Source organism: Phacochoerus africanus, chromosome 8, assembly GCF_016906955.1.
Source record: "Phacochoerus africanus isolate WHEZ1 chromosome 8, ROS_Pafr_v1, whole genome shotgun sequence".
Lineage (NCBI taxonomy): Eukaryota > Metazoa > Chordata > Mammalia > Artiodactyla > Suidae > Phacochoerus > Phacochoerus africanus.
In genome coordinates, this window is record NC_062551.1 from 81,681,671 (window position 1) to 81,700,957 (window position 19,287).

The following is a 19,287-nucleotide window of genomic DNA, read 5'->3' on the forward strand; positions in this document are numbered from 1 at the left end:
GTTCCCCAGAACGTAGTTTGAAATTTCCTGAGGCAGACCACTGTTGGATAGTTTGAATTGCTAGAAAGTTCCTGCCTGAATAAGCTCAGAATAAGTCTCACTCCTCTTCCACACTGGTAAATTTCTTTTGTGAAGTTTTTGTTTGTTATGTGCATGTGTGTGTATGCTGGGTCACAATATAAAATGCATTTCTTATCATGGGTCATAACCATAAAGTTTGAAAGCCACTTTCAAACAAGTAGCTCGATAAATATGTGCAGACTGAATGAATGAAAGAATATAGGAGTAGACCTATTTTATCAATAATGTGCATAGAGGAGTTCCCAGGTGGCTCAGTGGGTTAAGGATCCAGCATTGTCACTGCTGTGGCTCAGGTCATTGCTGTGTTGCAGGTTCAATCTCTGGCCCAGGAACTTCTGCATGCCTCAAGTGCAGCCAAAGATAATAATAATGTGTATGGATATACTCATAAAACAACTCTTTCCATCAGGAGCTATATTCTATAAAGATTTAACTCACATGATCATAACTATAGGCATATTTTCCTTCTACCATGTCTGTGTTTTTTTTTTAAAAAAAATCCTTTATTATTTATCCCATAGTATTATCCCATATTTCATATATTTATACATGTATGTTACTGTACAGTAATCAATATATACTAAACCATGTATACTATTACTCTGTGGTATTTTTATGGATTTGCATGAGTAGTTTTGACTCTATGAGATTGTACTGATTCTGTTATAATGCTATGGTGCATCTTGAAGTATTTTACATTTTTCAAAGCCCTCTCAGGTAAATAATCCATTTGAAATTTTTCATAAGCTGAGAGAGCCTGTCAGAGATCTGAAAGAAGTTTTAGCAGCCAGCTAGTGACCTCTAGATTCTAATCACATCCTTTTGTTTTATAGATGGTGAACCAAGGCCCTGAGCAGGGAAGACATCTGCAGGAGAACACCCAAGGAGATGAAGTGGATCTAGGATTAGAACTCTTTTTCGTCCACCTGCTGCCCAGCACTGGAGCCCCAAAACTTTGGTGCCCTCGCAGGGGCTGAGGCAGGGGAGTCAGATGTCCATGCCCCTCACCGGAGTTCCGTGGGGAAAAGCACGCCATGATTATTATCATTTTTCAGGTGGGGGACTCTGAGGGCACACCTCTGGGGAGGGACACCTCCAACGGTGGTTTCTTCCAGCCCTCAGGGCACCACCTAGCCCGGCACCAGAATTCTGCACGCTCCGGGCCGGCGGGGATCTCACTGACCATCCCATGCGGTGCGCCGGATCCTCCTCCCCACCACCCCGGGATCCGCGCCCCATCAAGAGACGGTCTCCTACCTCTTCGGGTCCCCAGCGCTGAATCTGGCCTGCCCGCCTCCCTGTCGCTATGGCAACCACAGATGTAACATTCCAGAGTCCACCTTCTGCCCGCCTTCTGATGAACTCTAGCCAATGGCGTCCTCTGTTTCTTTAGTTGCAAAGTTATTGACCAATGATCAGAGGCATTTCAAAAGCCGCTGGGCAGCTGCCACAATTTAGGGTTCAGGTTTACTACGTCAGGATAGGTGGAGAAACTTGACATGGACTTATCTAGGCAACCCCTCAAAAACCTTGCGATAGACCAAAAGTCTTAGAATATTGCTCACCCAGATCCTACTTCAAGGAATAAACCGAAAAGAACTAACATTCACCCAAACCCTGTTTGTAACAAAGAAAAAAGACTGTTATGGGCCATCATACAAAGGCAGCCAGTGAGTGTTCCACGTGCCCCTCTTCACACACTTCAGAGCAATCACGGTGATCTTCACTCCAGTGACTTCCCTTTAAATTTAGGATGAAACCAGGAGTTCCCCCTCGTGGCGCAGCGGCAACGAATCCAACTAGGCATGATGAGGTTGCAGGTTCGATCCCTGGCCTTGCTCAGTGGGTTAAGGATCCGGCGTTGCCCTGACCTGTGGTGTAGGTGGCAGACGCCGCTTGGAGCTGGCGTTGCTGTGGCCGTGGTGCAGGCCAGAGGCAACAGCTCCAATTAGACCCCTAGCCTGGGAACCTCCATATGCCGTGGGTGTGGCCCTAAAAGGATAGAAAAGACAAAACAAATAAATAAATAAAATAAATAAATAAATTTAGGATGAAATCCAAACATCTTCATGTAAGCGGTTCCTGGCCAGTCCCTCTGGTAACAACTTCTACCTCACATGCGCCAGAAAAATCTCGCACCAGCCCCGCAGTCCTTGGAGCAGTTTCTACAGTTATGTCTCCTTCTTCTCTCAGGTGTTCCCTCTGAGTTCTCTCGGGTCAGGGTCTGAGCCATGACTGGCTCTTTCTCATCATGGAGGTCTCTATCCAAATGTCATGTTTTCATTTGTAAAATGGGCATGAGCCCAGGGTCTCACTTAGGGAGTTGTTGAGAGGATCTCAATTGAAAGGCATGTGAGTGAAAAAGCAGAAACACCATGCACGTATTCAGTATTTTAAAATACATTTTTCCCATTTAAATTTAATTTTTAATTGAAGTATAGTTGCTGTACAACATTGTATGTTACAAGAATACAATACAGTGACTCACAGTTTTAAATGTTATGTTCATTAATAGTTATTATAAAATATGGGCTATATTCCCCATATTGTGCAATATATCCTTGTGGCAATTACAATTATTTCAGTTGTACATTAAGGAAGCATTCACCAAGCGCTAGGCTTATTGAGAACCTTAAGAACTGCTGAGCTGCGGAGGGAGGGCTCGTACAGTCGGCGGCCAACAGGTGTTCTGGGAGGGCACACAAGGAGAAATTTTTGGGGCCCCTCCGTTTTGCGAGGAAAGGGGCCTTGAAAGACGTGTAGGATTTGCTTACCTGGTGAGAGCATGGCGTGAGCGAAGAGCAGGAGCAAAGCCCAGGAGGTGACTCTGAGGATAAGGAGGGAGGACACCTGGCAGGCTGCCCATCTGTCGGGCAGGTGGAGTGAGCAGTCACCAGCGCTCTGCAGACAGGCAGAGGAGCGAGGTTTTATTCCAACTTCCTTCCTGTGGCCGCTAGAGGGGACGCTCTCCAGGTGAGCGCAAAGCTCCGTCGGGGAGCCGCCTCTGCCTGGCTCCGCGACCCCACGCTTCAAGCAAGCTTTGCGGTGCAGCCAATGACCGCGGAGTGTCCCGCCCACTCCCTCCTCGCAGCCATTCGTTTGCGCAAAATGTCCGCCAGATTTTGACGGGCAGGCGACCTGACAAATAAAATAGAAGCCTTTGAAAGCAAAACACTGCAGCATTCCGGCAGCTCTGAGTTGAGGAAGGAATTGAAGAGGCTGTGTCGCCGGCTTGCGAGAAAAATCCAAGTCGCTCTCAGAAACGTTTGCTAGGTGGGCCTTGGTGGAAACGCCCCCGGTAAGTAGCGATTAAGACTAAGGAGGAGGAGGGTGGCGGAGACTTGAATTCAGCCTTCGTTTCAGAAAAAGCGACTACATTTGTGATCATCCTACATTCCCTAGTATGAATACCTTCCTTCTTGCTGTCACTAGGCTTGTCACTTTGGGTCTTGTTGCCTCAGAATGCTTTTTCCATTTTCACATCGAGGAGAGGGGGCGTGGGTTTGCTTCAATAAGGGCGATGCCAGGCTTTACCAAGTCAGGAGGTGAAATGAAGTAACTTCGCCAAAATTGCCCCTGTACACGCCAGCTTGAGCTTCCTGGACATAGGAGATGGTCAAGTTAGCAGGTGGATGAGGGGAGGCATTCTTGATCCGAGCCGGCCGCTGGAAGTTGTAGTTTCCAGCATGTTGGGTGGGGACTGAAGAGTGTAACCCTTTAGTGAGCAAAAGCCAGAAAAGGGAGAGCACTCAGCGTGTAATGAACACTCAGCAGCCAGAAGCTGAATTGTCAGGTGATGGGAAAGGGCGTGTTTTATTTATTTTTTCAGATAAATAGAACCAAATTCTAATACAGACCCTACTTTTAGCAGCCATGAGCTGTGGTTCTCTCATCTGGGAAACCTACTCTGAGGGTCGGTGAAGTAATTCATTGAGATGAGGGGTTGGGGGTGAAGTGGAAGCCATCACCTAGTGAATTATCTTTCCTTTTTTTAAGTCAGTGACCCCGTGCTCACTGCTGGCTGTGAGGAGCTCAAAATTAAGGGGTGGCTGGCAACACAGAGTTGGCTGCTTGCCTCTAGGGCATATGTTAGTCCTGCAGAAGTGCTCTGAAATCAGGAAAAGAGAGTCACTAGGTAAAGAATGTGCACCTTGTAATGGAGGACAACCTGCCAAGGGTTTGGCCAAGGCTTTTAGTCCAAACTCCTACCCAGCTGAGGGAGAGTTTTCTATCTGCAGGCCATGATGCCTCAGAGGCTTGGGGGTTCCTGAGGCGGAGAGGGAGGCTGCTTTTTAAAAGTGAATTAAGTGAAAGCAACCACAGCCTCCACAAAGGAAAGCAAAAAACAGAGACCTCCCTGGGGAAACCAGAGGGCCTGGATTCCCATCACCCCCTTGGCACCTCCCTGTGGTTTCTCTGATGTGGGGTGGGTGGGGCTGGATCTGTCAGTTGTATCTCTGGAGTTTCGGTTGGTTAGGCCTGAGTAAGCCATTCTATTCTTGACTGTGAAGCAGTCACATTGCACCAGGTGCTTCAGAGGCCTCTCTATAGTCTGCTGGTAGGTATGTATGGAGGTCACTGTGCCAAGCTCTGGGCTTGATCTCAGGAAGGAGCAACTGCACAAGGGATTCAGCAAACAGTTTCCGAGAATTTGTGCTCCAGCGCCCCTTTACCTCCAGGTGGAAAGCCTCTAAGAATATCTCAGAAATCCAGAGAGCCCTGGGCTACTTTTCCTTTCTAAGGCTATGATATTAAAACATTGCTGTAGGGATACATGCATTTAACACAGTAATGCTTTTCACCCATGCATGAAAGTATAGTGAAGAAGAATCATGCTTTTCACAAGATTACAAACTCACATTCATAGGGCTTTACTGTCAGGGAGGCCCAATTATAGGCTATGAGTTATAAAGTTGTCTGATGAATATACTTCCTGTACCTATATACTGACTATATAACCTTATCTGGAGGCAGTAGCAATCATTTAAGTTTGAGGCTCTTTGACAAAGTGAGACCTGGCTTAAATAGTCTTCATGCTGCCCCTGTGCTAAGCCCTCCATCTGGTATCTCCTGGATGCTGGACATGATTCGAGTCCTGTAACACATGACTGTGCAGTTCACATCAGGGCTTAAGGCTAGATAACCTAAGGAAATGGAAGCTACAGGAAAGACGGGAGACAGCTTTCTGAAGCCTCGAAGCATGGCAGAAACGTTGCCCGTTTAACAGGCATGTGGTAAACCCTCAAATATTTGTTGCCTGAATGCATGAAAGAAAGGAAGGGATATTCATGGGTAAATTAAATAATTAAACCAGTAAGAATAAAGTCAATACAAATAATAACTGACATTCATTGACAGTTCGCTGTGCACACATTTTATATGCATTATTTCACCACATTCTCACATCAACACATGGGAGTGAATATCCAGATTTCACAGCAGAGGAAACTGGCTAAAAAATTAAATGAGGTGGCCAAGGTAAAATGGGTAGCTCATGATGGATCACAAGCAATTTAAGTTTTTTAATTGAAATAAACTTAGGCTTTAAAGTAGACTCCAAATTTGTATGTTTTTTTTTTAAATATAAGACCTCAAAAAAAAAAAAACTTTAGCATTTGTTGTAAGGTGTTTTGGCCATACTTCCTTCTCTATTTGGTAGAAAAGCTTGAGCCGCCCTGAAAATATTCGTTCAATGAAATTAGTGAGAATGACAGTCATTGATGATTTTACTTTAGGCCACATTATTAGCCCTACTTTACAGATGAGGCAACTGAGATGCCCAGAGGCAAAAAGATCTGGTCTTTTAGGTCCTCCCCCTTCAGCTCCAAGTGTTATGTCACTTGTGCTGGGCTGACCCTCAGGAGCAGGTCGGTTCTCCCATCTTCCATGGAGATAACTCTTCTCCTCCTCCTTTCTTTCCTAAGTCAGAATGCAGATGGTTCCTTTTTTATGACAGTGGGATTTTTTTTTCTTTCTTTCAAGTCCTGGAGAAGTAGCTATAGGCAGTGTTCTCTGTAGACAAGCCTATGGAAAGATAGGATTTAAGTTAGGAGATGATAGAAGGAAGCCAAGGAGACACATGCTCCCATCTGCAAAACAGAAACAGACCATGCACATGGAGAGCAGACTTGTGGTTGTCAGTGGGGAGAGGGGATGGATGTGGGGAGGAATTTGGGATTGGGAGAGGCAAACTCTTCCATTTAGAATGGATAAGCAATGAGGTCCTGCTGTGTAGCACGGGGAACTACATCCCTTCTCTTGGAATAGAACATGATGGAAGGTAGTATGAGAAAAAGAATATGTATATGTCTGACTGGGTCACTGTGCTGTACAGCAGAAATTGACACAACATTGTAAATCGACTATACTCTATTAAAAATAAATAAATAAGTAAAGCAAAAAAAAAAAAAAACTGAAAAAAAAGGAGGCGGCAAAGGAGGAGAGGAAGGGGAATTTTTAAGGGCCAAGAGAAAAGGTTTTGAGATAGATGAACCATATCTTCATTGAGGGGCCAAGGCATGACATAATTTTTACAATAGCCTCGCTTCAGGAGTTCCTTCCGTGGCACAGCGGGTTAAGGATCCGGCATTGTCTCTGCAGCCTCGGGTCGAGGAGGAGGCTCACGTTTAATCCCTGTCCCAGGAACTTCCATATGTCGTGGGTGTGGCCAAAAAAAAAAAAAGCCTCACTTGTCATAGCAGTTTGTGCTTTGTCCTAATAGTATTCTCTTCTCAGGCTTGGAGTTTCCTTGTCTGTGCATTTTTAACGTTTTTCCCCACCCCCTAGAACACCGCAAGAATTGGGAATGTATCCCTGTCTGTCTGCCTGGGAAGAGACCTAGACACTGGCCCTTCTGTGAGTGAAGATGAGGAAACAGCTGTAAATCAACCAAAGGAAGCTTGCAGCACTCTTTTGGCCTGAGAAGCGACAGCCGGTGGAAGGAGGTGAACCCCGCCAGGAAGGATGGCTTAGCAGCCGCTCCAGCTCCTGAGCAGACCTGGTGGGATGTGCCCTTAGGCCACCATGGACGGAGCCCACAGCGCAGCCCTGCAGCTGCAGCAGCTCCCACCCACGAGCAGCGCCGACCCCGTGAGTGAGGCTTCCTTCTCCTACAAGGCAAGAGCTTTTATTTGGGGGGTTTGGGCACTTTTTATTTTTCTAACAAGAAAGTAACAACTGTGCAGCCTTGGCTAACAGACATGTCCAGGGTCTGCGTGCTTATTGCTGGTAGAGACAAGCAGACCCTCCACACCAACAAGAGTGTGTGTAATAAAAATATTCATCAAAATACATCAAAATAGGGAGATCTCTGGAGTTCCCTGGTGGCCTCGTGGTTAAGGATCCAGTGTTGTCACTGTTATGGCTTGGGTCACAGCTATAGCGCAGGTTCAGTCTCTGGCCTGAGAACTTCCACATGCACGGGCATGGCCAATAAAATAAATGAAAAATCAAAATGAAAAAATAGGGAATTCTGGAGTTCCCGTCGTGGCGCAGTGGTTAACGAATCCGACTAGGAACCATGAGGTTGCGGGTTCGGTCCCCGCCCTTGCTCAGTGGGTTAACGATCTGGCATTGCCATGAGCTGTGGTGTAGGTTGCAGACACGGCTCGGATCCCGCGTTGCTGTGGCTCTGGCATAGGCCGGCGGCTACAGCTCCAATTAGACCCCTAGCCTGGGAACCTCCATATGCTGCGGGAGCGGCCCAAAAAATGGCAAAAAGACAATAAATAAATAAATAAATAAATAAATAAATAATAAGGAATTCTGATGGACTAGTGGTTAGGACTCAGCACTTCCGCCTCTGCAGCCCAGGTTCAACCCCTGGTCTGGGAACTGAGATCCCATGTCAAGCCATTGCCCAAAATACATCAAAATAGGAAAGTAGAGATCTTTAACCCACTAACTGGGGCCAGGGATGGAACCCGCATCCTTGTGGATACTAGTTGGGTTCATAACCCACGGAGCCACAACGGTAACTCCAAAGTAGAGAAATCTTTTCAAAGGAATTCATTTCTACTTAGAAGATTTGATTTTTTTAAAAAATCACCTGCTCCATTACAACATACAGTTGTTCATATTTCAGTGTATTTCCTTCCTATTCTTTTCCGGTTTTACAAATTTGGAATCAGATTGTACAGAAAGTTTTGTGTCTTGGTTGTTTTACTTAACCTCATTTGTGTACTAGTTCCCCGTGTCATTGAGTAGTGATTGCAAGCGTGCTTTCTGCATGGTTGCCCAGTAGTCCCTTGAGCTGCTGTATCAAAATTTGTTGGACTTTCCTCCCATCGTTGAATGTTTAGGTTGTTTGTAATCTGGGGTGACTGTATAGAGGGCTGCAGTGAACAGCCCAGAATGCGTGCCTCTTTGCTGTCTCTAAGAATTGGGTAGCCCCTTCCCATTGTGGTGCAGCAGAAACAAATCTGACTGGTAACCATGAGGTTGCAAGTTTGATCCCAGGCCCTGCTCAGTGGGTTAAGGATCCAGCATTGCTGTGAGTTGTGGAGTAGGTCACAGACATGCTCATATCTGATGTTGCTGTGGCTGTGGTGTAGGCCGGCAGCTGTAGCTCCGATTTGACCCCTAGCCTGGAACCTCTGTATGCCACAGGTGCAGCCCTAAAAAGCAAAAAAAAAAAAAAAAAAAAAACACCCACAAAGAATTGGGTAGCCCTGTGAGAGGCAGTCTTTCCCCAACCAGTGAGGTCACAGATGCAAGAGCATCAGGAAAATGGAACATATAGTTGGTACAATTGGCCCCGTGGTGAATGGTGCCAAATAGCCAAACACAGAATCTAAGAAAACACGGAACACTCTCCCTTATGATGTTTCTAATAAGTTTCTATGTTAATCACAGATTTCATTCAGTTACTTATTACAGAAAGATTTTTGTCCCAAAGCAAAGATAAATGAGTCAGACTGACTGTATCAAGAACTTAAGAATTGAGGTGGCAGACAGGCAGCTGAACAAAGGGTGATAAGCTGACTGCGTACCCAGGGGGATAAAGGGAAGAAGACCAGGCCTCAAATCCCTACTCTGCTGCTACCTAGCTAAGTGACCTTGGACCTAGGGCTTGGCTAACCCTCAGAGCTTCTGTTATGAGTCGGATGGTGGTAGTAAGACCTCCTTCCATCCCTTATCCCTCCAGGGATGCAGAGATCTGTGAAAAAGTGCCTAGCCCAGAGCTAGGATGCAGGAGGGGCTTGACTCACTGCTTGACTCAGAAATGTCCCATAGTTATAAACAGGAACAAATGAAGGTACCCAGAGCAGAAAGAAGCCTGAGGGTAGGGGAAGGGGGTTCTATGGGGAAGCTCTCTCCTTCCTCCTTGACTATGTTGTGGCTATTCTGGTTGCACGGAATAAAAATCCATTTCAGGGAAGCTGAAGCAGAAGGGAAAATTATCATAAGGCCACAGGACCCCAGGGGCGGGATGGGCAGTGGGGCTTGAAAGGTACTAGAACTCTAACCCTCACCTGCCAAAGAAGGAAGAGCTGATTGGCCCAGCTTGGGTCAGGTGTTGGCATTGGTCCAGTCACTGGTGGCTGGGTTGGGGTCCCGCCCCACCAACCTCTGCAAAACAGCATGGTTTCTCATTCTCCACACTATTGGCTTGTGGCTGGGCAGGCTGCCCCAAAGTCATCTCTTACCTTTGGGGAAAACCTTTAGAGGCTCCAAGACCAGCGTGGTCAGGGTGCATTTGTTAGAAATAAGCAGTTTGCTGTGAGTTGCAGGCCTGCCCTCTGCCCTACCCAGCAGGGAAGGGATTCTGGTGTTACAGCTTGGGCATTAGAAGGTACAAGAACTTTTGTATTTTGGTTGTTGGGGGAGGGTGGTCTGTGAAAGAGAGACAACAGGTTGAACTGCCCGGGAGGCAGCATCCCCAGGGGTCCCTGACACTGAAGGCTTTGCCTCAGCCTGCAAGCGTCAGGCCTCAGTTCTTCTATTTAGCAAATAGGCATGTCACCTGAGCACCTGCTGTATCACCTGCCTGTGATGGGTGGGGCAGGAACTGTATGATAATTGAGATATCTTCTCCCTGAAGAAATCTAGGAGGGAGGTGAGGAAGCCCTTTCCACAAGTGACTACCCTTCAGGACAGAATTTGGCTCCAAAAGAGAGATACAGCTGTTAAGAGCACAGCCTTTGGAATCAGAGAGACCTGGCTTCTGCTGCCAGCTCTGTCACTGCGGCGTGATAACTTGGTTTCCCTAATGCACTTCCTCTGCAGGTCAGTATTAAGTCCACCCCATGGGGTGGTCATGAGGATACCTGAATTTATAGATAAGGAAACCGAAGCTGCCAGCACCATCCCCTGTCTTGGGCCTTTGGAAATCCTACCCACCCTTCTAGCTCCAGCTCAGATATCCCCTTTTCCATGAAGCCTTTGTCAGTCTTCCTGTCAGGAAAATATAGGTCCTTTACCCACTTTTATAGCCAATTCGAAGTTGCTGTGATCATCACCATCATCATCATAGCAGCTAACAGTAGTTGTGTTTATTGCAACAGGGACTGTGTTAATCCTCGCAAAAGCCCCATAAGGTTGGTATTACGCTATCCCCATTTTACAAATGAGGAAACTGGCACAGAGAGGTTAATTAACTTGCCCAAGGTCACACCGTCAATGGGTAGTAAAACTGGAAGTTGAATCTAGTCTGTGCACTGCCAAAGGCCTTGGTTTTATCCACCCCTCCCTGCTGCCTACCTTGTGCCACCCTGCAGGGCCCCTTCTCTCCCCACACTGGTTAGTAAGTGTTGAAATGGCAGTCATGCAGAAGGTAATGCCTCACCTGATGAGGAAGGTAAACATCAGGGAAGCCAAGCCAGGTTACAGGTGTAGCTGAGCCTGTTAGCCAGCCTGCGGCATCCCTTGCATTTGAATATGCATAACCCTCAAAGCAAGCCAGAATGCAGTTTATACTTACCTCTTAGCCGTTTTAAGCCCAAGGGACTGTGGAAAGTCAGTTTGAAAAGCAAGCGATGCCAGTTTTGTCACCATAGAATTTAAATAGGGGGCAGTTGTTGGTAGATGTAAAGCAGACAGTAGAGCAGATCTGAGCCAGGCTTTCCCACATCCAAGCAAGGTTTCCTGCCTCTGTGACCTCTGACTGCTTTTCTGAGAATGATTTCTTTTCTCTCCATTCAGAGTTGCAGCTAGTGAAAGATCACTTTTTGGTTCAGAGAACATTGGAGCCAGAAGGGTCCTTAGAGCTGTTGCTAATAATGATGATACAAATGAAAATTAGGGGAGTTCCTGTTGTGGCTCAGGGGTAATGAGCCCAGCTAGTATCCATGAGGATGTGGGTTTGATGCCTGGCATCGCTAAGTAGGTTAAGGATCCAGCATTGCCATGAGCTGCGGTATAGGTTCCAGATGTGGCTCGGATCTGGTGATGCTGTGGCTGGCAGCTGCAACTCTGATTTAATCCCTATCCTGGGAACTTACATATGCTGCAGGTGCAGCCCTAAAAAGACCAAAAAAAAAAAAAAGGAAATTATGGAGTTCCCACTGTGGCTCAGTGGGTTGAGAGCCTGACATGGTGTCTGAGGATGCAGGTTTGATCCCTGGCCTCATTCACTGGGTTAAGGATACAGCATTGCCGCAAGTTGCCATGTAGATTGCCATGTAGATTGCAGATGTGGCTCAGATGCATTGTTGCTGAAGCTGTGGCATAAGATTGCAGCTACAACTCCAATTTGACCCCTAACCTGGGAACTTCCGTGTAACAGGTACAGCTGTAAAAAGAGGAAAAAAAAAAAGAAAATTATGAAAGTAATAATAGTAGCAGTTAGAATTGTTTTAATGTTTATTACATGTCAGGTGATATTTCAGCACGTCCCTTATTTCATATAATATGACAATCCTAGGAGGGTTTACAGTCAGCTCCATTTTTCAGAGGGGAAGCTGAGGCTCAGAGAGTTCAGGTAACCCCCTGAAGCCACACAGCAGGGAGTGGCAGAGGTAGGACCCCCAGCCCAGGTCTGCTGGTCTGCCAAGTCTATATGGCAAGCTGAAGCAGAGAGGGAAGTGACTTTGGGTTCACTGTCCCCTCCCCTTTGGTGTTTGGGTCTGTTGGCCCTGGCTAGGCCCTGCCCTTTGGTGGGAGCACCCGTATTTCCTCCTGCATCTTTTTTTTTTTTTTCCAATAAAGCAGAGAGTCACTGATCCCAAGGTCAAATCCCTCTTCTGGGTTAGTCATCCATTTGGACTTAAGAGCACTTAACACTTTTTTTTTTTTTTTTTTGCATTTTAGGGCTGCACCTGCGGCATATGGAAGTTCTGGGCCTGGGGTCGAATCGGAGCTGCAACTGCCAGCCTATACCACAGCCACAGCCATGCAGGATCCAAGCTGCGTCTGCAGCCTACAGCACAGCTCACAGCAGCACCGAATCCTTAACCTACTGAGCAAGGCCAAGGATTGAACCGGCATCCTCATGCGGATACTAGTTGGGTTCGTTATCACTGAGCCACAATGGGAACTCCAGGAGCACTTAACACTTTGAATAATGTTGATGAAAACACCAGGGATGGGTCCTCAGTGAAAAGTGGAGCGTGGTCGGATGGGAAAGCTCCCGGGGGTGTCCAGTGGTGGAGGCGCCCAGCGTCCTCCTTCTCCTCCTTCCCTGCCAGCAGACCTGGATGCTACCATCTCAGTTTCCAGTGCTGAGGAACTTGATGTTAGGAGCTCTTCAGATTGTCACTCAACTCTGAATTGCCCTCCACTGGGCACTTGAGGGGGGCTGGCAGGTGTGTGTTCGAATTGTGTAACCTCTGGGGTGCTGGCAACTTCTGTATGTAACTGAATGCTCCTAAAATTGAACCAGTCACCGCTTCACAAGGGTTTGGGGGCATAATTAGTGTTGACGAAGCCCTTTGAAGCCCTTGGATGAAAGGGCATTAAGTTCCATTGTGCTGTGACTCACCAAGTCTGTCTGTAGCCAGTTGTTACGTGTGGGGATTAATATGCTTGTGGAAGTGGCTTTCAAAAGAAACCACCTTGGCTGCCTGTGTCATTAGCGGGACTGTCACCTTTATAAGGTGGGTGTCTCTCTTTGCTAAGTTCCTAAGTTTGAAGGACACGGCAGAGAACATAGTGGGAGACAGTGTGGAGGACTGATTCCCATGAGAAAACTGGAAGTCAGACCTCTAGTTTCAGGTCCTCCCGCCCTCACCTCAGGCAGGTTATTTCACTTCTCTGAGCCTTCCCGTGTTCCTCTCTGAACTCCTTCCAATTTGTGTGCTAAACGTAGGACTTATCGTAGTACCCACTTCATAGCGTTGTTTGTAGCCCAGAGGTGATGCCTAGAAAGAGCTTACTTAGCTTAGTTAGCATCAATGTCACACACAAATATATGTATATATAAAGTGTTCCATAAATCCAGCCTTTGTGTGTGTGTGTGTGTGTGTGTGTGTGTGTGTGTGTGTGTGTGCTTTTTAGGGCTGTACCTGCACCATATGGAAGTTCCCAGGCTAAGGGTCAAATCAGAGCTACAGCTGCCAGCCTACACCACAGCCACAGCAACGCCAGATCCAAGCCAAGTCTGTGACCTACACCACAGCTCATGGCAACATCAGATCCTTAACCCAATGAGTGAGGCCAGGGATCCAACCCACATCCTCATGGATACTAGTCAGGTTCATTTCCTGACTAGTGACACGACGGGAACACCCCTGATTTCAGAATATCTTAACAAGGGCCAAAGTATCCCATTCTGATATCATGCCTTAACAGGAGTATGTATGAGAGAAGAGAAAATAATTCCTAGAATGGGCAATTTATCACTAGGGAAATCTATAAAACACTCCACCCAGTTCCCACTGTGGTGCAGTGGGTCAAGAATCCAACTGCAATGGCTCAGGTCACTGTAGAGGCACAGCTTCGATCCCTGACCCAGAGCAATGGGCTAAAATGATCTGGCATCTCTGCAGCTGTGAAATAGGTCACAGATGTGGCTTGGATTCAGTCCCTGGCCCAGAAACTTCCATATGCTGTGGGTATGGCCATAGAGATGAAATAAAACAAAAAAACTGGAGTTCCCATCATGGTGCAGCAGAAACGAATTTGACTAGGAACCATGAAGTTGTGGGTTTGATCCCTGGCCTCGCACAGTGGGTTGGGAATCCAGCGTTGCTGTGTGCTGTGATGTAGGTCACAGATTCAGCTCGGATCCCACATTGCTGTGGCTGTGGTGTAGGCAGGCAGTTGTAGCTCTGGGCCTGGGAACCTGCACATGCTGCAGGTTCGGCCTTAAAAAGACACACACACACACACACACAAAAAAAAACCCTCACTCCACCCAAGTATACTAAAATACAGATTCTTCTCAAATACACATGGAAGTTTCTGGGATAGAGCGTATGTTAGGCTACAAAACAAATGTCACCTGAAAGACTGAAGTAATACAAAGCATGTCCTGTGATCACAGTGAGACCAAATGAGAAATCAATAACAGAAGGAGGTTCACAGCAGTAAAGAGGGAAATTCACAAATATGTGAAAATTAACCCATGGGTCAATGAAGAAATCACAAAGGAAATTAGAAAATACTTGAGACAGCTAATCCTTAAATTCTGTGGAAATACAAGAGGCTCCAAAACAGTCTTGGGGAAAGAAGTATAAAGTTGGAGAATGCATACTTCTTGCTTTCAAAAAATATTACAAAGCTACAGTAATCAAAACAATGTGGTACTGGCATGAAGATAGATGTACACATCTGTGGAATAGAATAGAGATCAAAAATAAACCAATACATCTATGGTCAGTTGATTTTTGACAGAGATGCTAAGGCCACTCAATAGGGAAAGAATATAATGTCTTTTCAGAAGATGCTGCTGCAACAACTGGATCTCCACATATAAAAGGATGGAGTTGGACTCCTTCCTCACACCATGTAGGAAAAAAATAATTCAAAATGGGCCAGAGACCTCAATATAAGAGCTAAAACTCCCAGTCTTTGCAGACTGGCTGTGCTAGGTCACTACTCCAATAGACTCCAACACCAGTCTATTTACAGCTCTGCCTTGGCTTTTACTTTCAGCTTCTGCCCAGTCTGAAGTCCACCAAAGGAGAGGGTTTAGCATCTTCTCAAGCTTTTGTGGAGCATAATCCAGCCCTGCGTATATGCACGGCCTTCTTGAGTTCCCAGAATACTGGGGTGCCCTTAAAGCCACCTGCCCCCCCCACCCCCCCGCCACACAAATATCTTCTTTCCCAGCCCCCTCCTGCCCAGGCTTCTCCTTCTGTCTGTTGCTCATTCCAGTGCTGTCCCTTGCCCCAGGCTGCTGCAGCCAATACTGGTGGCTTTAAATGCTTTTGGCAGAAGCGTCTCGGAAGCTGCAACTGACCCTGGTATTGAAGCAATACCGACCCTGGTATTGCTCCAAGTCAGGCAAAACAAAGGCAAGCCCTTGTATTGTTTCTTCAGGGAGCCACCAGACAGGTCAGAATCCACAACCACAGTTTTTTAAAAATAAGGTCCTTATTGCTCCCTCTGTCCTCATGACTGCCATAGGTCTAGAGTGTAAGCAATGGTTGGCATGCAATTTATTTTTTGTTTGTTTGTTTTTTTGTTTTTTGTTTTTGTCTTTTTGCCATTTCTTGGGCCACTCCCACGGCATATGGAGGTTCCCAGGCTAGGGGTCTAATCGGAGCTGTAGCTGCTGGCCCACGCCAGAGCCACAGCAACGCGGGATCCGAGCTACATCTGCGACCTACACCACAGCTCACGGCAACGCCGGATTGTTAACCCACTGAGCAAAGGCAGGGATCGAACCCGCAACCTCATGGTTCCTAGTCGGATTCGTTAACCACTGTGCCACGACGGGAACTCTGGCATGCAGTTTAAAATGCCACTCTGCTTTCTGACCATCAAGCAACTGCTTTTTTATTCACCAAGCCTTTCCTTCATTGTTATAAGTTTTTAACTAGACTCCAGAGTTCTATAAAAGTTGATTCAGACAGTGTTAGTCAGTTCATTTATTGCTTTACTGGAGGAATGAGTCCCTGGAGTTTTCTGTTCCACCATCTTCAAGGCATCATTTATAACGTTGTGAATATACTGGAGGGAAAAAATCAAACACTGAATGGTACACTTTAAAAAGGTCAAAATGCTGACTTTTATGATTTTTTAATTTTGTCTAAATAAAAAAAAAGGTAATGACAAATTAAATGAAGATGCTCCAGGTTCATAGACTGGCCTTAAAAGGCATTTAGAGCCAGGCATTAAAATGGGAAGATATTAAAATACCTTAACTGAGCAAAAATTCAGGGAGACAACCAAGCAGTTGAGTGATGCATACTCAAATCAGATGGACAGTCAAATCCTCACTAGTAAATATATGGAATAGTGTCATGTCTTGAGTCCCAGCTAAAAATTGTTGGACCATTAAGCAACCTTGGTGCCCTAAGGAAGCACATCAGTTAGGTATTGCTGTGTAACAAACCACCTGAAAATCTAAGTAGCTAAAAACAACAACCATCTTACTACTCACAATTCTATAGGTCAAGAATCTGGACAGGATCCAAAAGAATTGATATTAAGATCTCAAAGATGAGTTCCCTTCATGGCACAGCAGAAACAAATCCAGCTAGGAACCATGAGATTGCGGGTTTGATCCCTGTCCTCAATCAGTGGGTTAAGGATCCGGCGTTGCCTTGAGCTGTGGTGTAGGTCACAGACATGGCTCAGATCTGATGTTGCTGTGGCTGTGACGTAGGCCAGCAGCTATAGCTCCAATTGAACACGTAGCCTGGGATCCTCCATATGCTGTGGGTGTGGCCCTAAAAAAAAAAAAAAAAAAGGATCTCAAAGAGATACTAGCACTCTCTTATTGATTGCAGCACTATTGACAATAGTCAAGATGTGGAAACCACCTAAATGTTCATTGATAACAGAAGAAAATGAATGTGGTATATATATATACAATGGAATATTACCCAGCCTTAAACAAGAAGGAGGTCCTATAATATGCCACCACAAGGGTAAACCTGGAAGACATTATTCTAAGTGAAATAAGGGATAGACTGAATGTGTTCCCGTCCACTAAATTCGTGTGTCGAAGCCATAATTCCCAATATGATGGTATTTGGAGATGCGGGCTTCGGGAGGTAATTAGGTCATGAGGGTGGAACCCTCATAAATGAGAACAGTGCCATAATGAGACACAAGGCAGAGCTCTCTTTCTCTACCCTGTGGGGACACAGCAGTAGGGTATCCATCTGCAAACCAGGAAAAGGCTCGACTAGGAACAGAATCAACCAGCCCCTTGATCTTAGACTTCTCAGCTTCCAGAACTGTGAGAAATAAAAGTCTGTTGAGCCATGCAATCTATAATATTTATTATAGCAACCCAAATTGACTAAGAGAATAAGCAGGTACAGAAGGACAGATACTGCGTAATTCTACTTGTATGGAGTATCTTAGGTAATCAAACTCATAGAATTAGAGAATAGAATGGTAGTTGCGGGGGCTGGCAGAGAGGGTGGCAACAGGGAGTTGCTAATCAATGGACCACAGTTATGCCAAATGAATAAATTCTAAAGATCTGTAGTTCCATATTGGCCCTACAGCTAACAACTCTGTATTGTACACTAAAGATTTGTGAAGAAGATATATCTTATGTTGTGTTTTTACCACAGTAAAATTTTTTCAAAACGAAAGAATTTGAGCCATCAAATAGCATTGATGCCTTGTCTTTGCATCTTTGCTCCATCTGGGGGTGTTCAGCTAGGACTGGAGCTGGAGCATCCTAAGGCCTCACTTATGTCCAGAACCTCAGCTGGGATGGCTCAGTTGGCCAGCAGTTGGCCGAGGTGGCTGTGCCCCTCTCTTCTCTTGGTGTTGACTGGTCCCACTCACATGTCTCTGGTCCTCCACATGGCCCTTCTCTCTCTTCTTTGGGGTAGGCCGGACTTCTTTACATGTGTCTGGGTTCCCCTTTGAACAAAAGCAGAACCGATAAGGCCTGAGCTCAGAAATCCCAGAACTTCACTTCTCACTCATTCTGCTGATCAGAGCAAGTCACAGGCCAACCCAGGTTCAAATGGTGGGAAGAAAGCCCCCACTTATTGAGGGGAGTGGTAGCAGGTGCATAGAGGGATTGGAGGAATTGTTGGCAGCCATCATTGCAGTTTACTACCAACAGGAGCCCCAAGTTTAGGACAATATAATTGTGAAAGCACAGTGGGAAGAGTCCTGCCTCTCCACTAGGCCTCCTCTGATACCACCCCAGTGGAGAGGAGAAGGGGTGCTTGATGACTGCCAGACGGACCAGAAGTCCAGTCTCCACATCATCTGTACTGACACTGGGGACTCTGGCCTCAGGCTCCCTCCTTGGCCTGCCCTGATAGTTCCAGTGGGAGAGTTGGGTGCTTTGTTACAGCCCCCAGAGGGTGGAAATCTAAGCTACTACTGGGCTTATGCTGACAGCGTAGTGTATCAGTTATTGTCTATAAGTTTTCTGTCTGACTTGGCTGTTTATCGCCTAGTTCTCCAACCAGATTGCAGGCTTTTCTTGGGGTCTTTTTTGGTTATACCTGTAGATATTGCCAGGTTTCCAGTTTATTCAGCTCCAAGTCTAAGATAAAGGAGGCAAAAAGAAACCCAAGCAACTCCCCACCACGTGGTTCCCCAGGTCCCAGGTCCCTAACCTGTCTGCCTTTTCCTCTTCACCTTTCAGTCTTCTTATGTTTGTTTTATATATAGTGTCCAGGGTTTTTTGTTGTGCGTAGCAGGAAGCATCGGAAAAAGAATGTCTACTCCATCTTACTGGAAGCAAAAGTCGTTTAAAATTAAAAGTTGTGGCGTTGCCATCATGGCTCAGCGGAAATGAGTCTGACTAGTATCCATCCATGAGGATGCAGGTTTGATATCTGACCTTGCTCAGTGGGTTAAGGATCCAGTGTTGCCATGAGCTGTGGTGCAGTTCGCAGACGTGGCTTGGATCTGGTGTTGCTGTGGTTGTGGTGTAGGCCAGTGGCTACAGCTCCAATTCAACCCCTAGCCTGGAAACCTCCATATGCCATGGGTGCAGCCCTAAAAAGGCAAAATAAATAAATAAATAAATAAATAAAATTAAAAGTTGTAAGAGAATTTTAATGTATGTGAACAGCATTGAGGTATTTAAGAGCAGTTCAGATTCCTTATATTCATAAGTGCAGTTTATTAGACCTATAAGAATTACTTAGTTCCCAGTTAAGGTTTTGTTTCCAA

At 46.0% G+C, this 19,287-nt stretch overlaps 2 protein-coding genes across 9 annotated transcripts in view; one reads left to right on the plus strand and one right to left on the minus strand.

Moving 5' to 3' along the window:
* STPG1 (sperm tail PG-rich repeat containing 1) overlaps positions 1–3,098 on the minus strand; it is a 60,539-nt gene extending 57,441 nt beyond the window's left edge. For 5 of the 6 annotated variants that reach the window (XM_047792566.1, XM_047792563.1, XM_047792568.1 and 2 more), the window contains exon 1: positions 2,856–3,098. In XM_047792566.1, coding sequence (XP_047648522.1) covers positions 2,856–2,868 — 13 coding nt within the window. In that variant the 5' untranslated portion in view covers positions 2,869–3,098. Of the gene's footprint in view, positions 1–1,338; positions 1,387–2,855 lie in introns of those variants that run through there. The other variant, XM_047792564.1, reaches the window with a different exon arrangement.
* Positions 3,099–3,242: 144 nt separating this feature from the next.
* NIPAL3 (NIPA like domain containing 3) overlaps positions 3,243–19,287 on the plus strand; it is a 54,420-nt gene continuing 38,375 nt past the window's right edge. For 2 of the 3 annotated variants that reach the window (XM_047792569.1, XM_047792571.1), the window contains exons 1-2: positions 3,243–3,379; positions 6,868–7,197. In XM_047792569.1, the coding sequence (XP_047648525.1) occupies positions 7,105–7,197 (93 nt within the window). In that variant the 5' untranslated portion in view covers positions 3,243–3,379; positions 6,868–7,104. The remainder of the gene's footprint in view (positions 3,380–6,867; positions 7,198–19,287) is intronic. The other variant, XM_047792570.1, reaches the window with a different exon arrangement.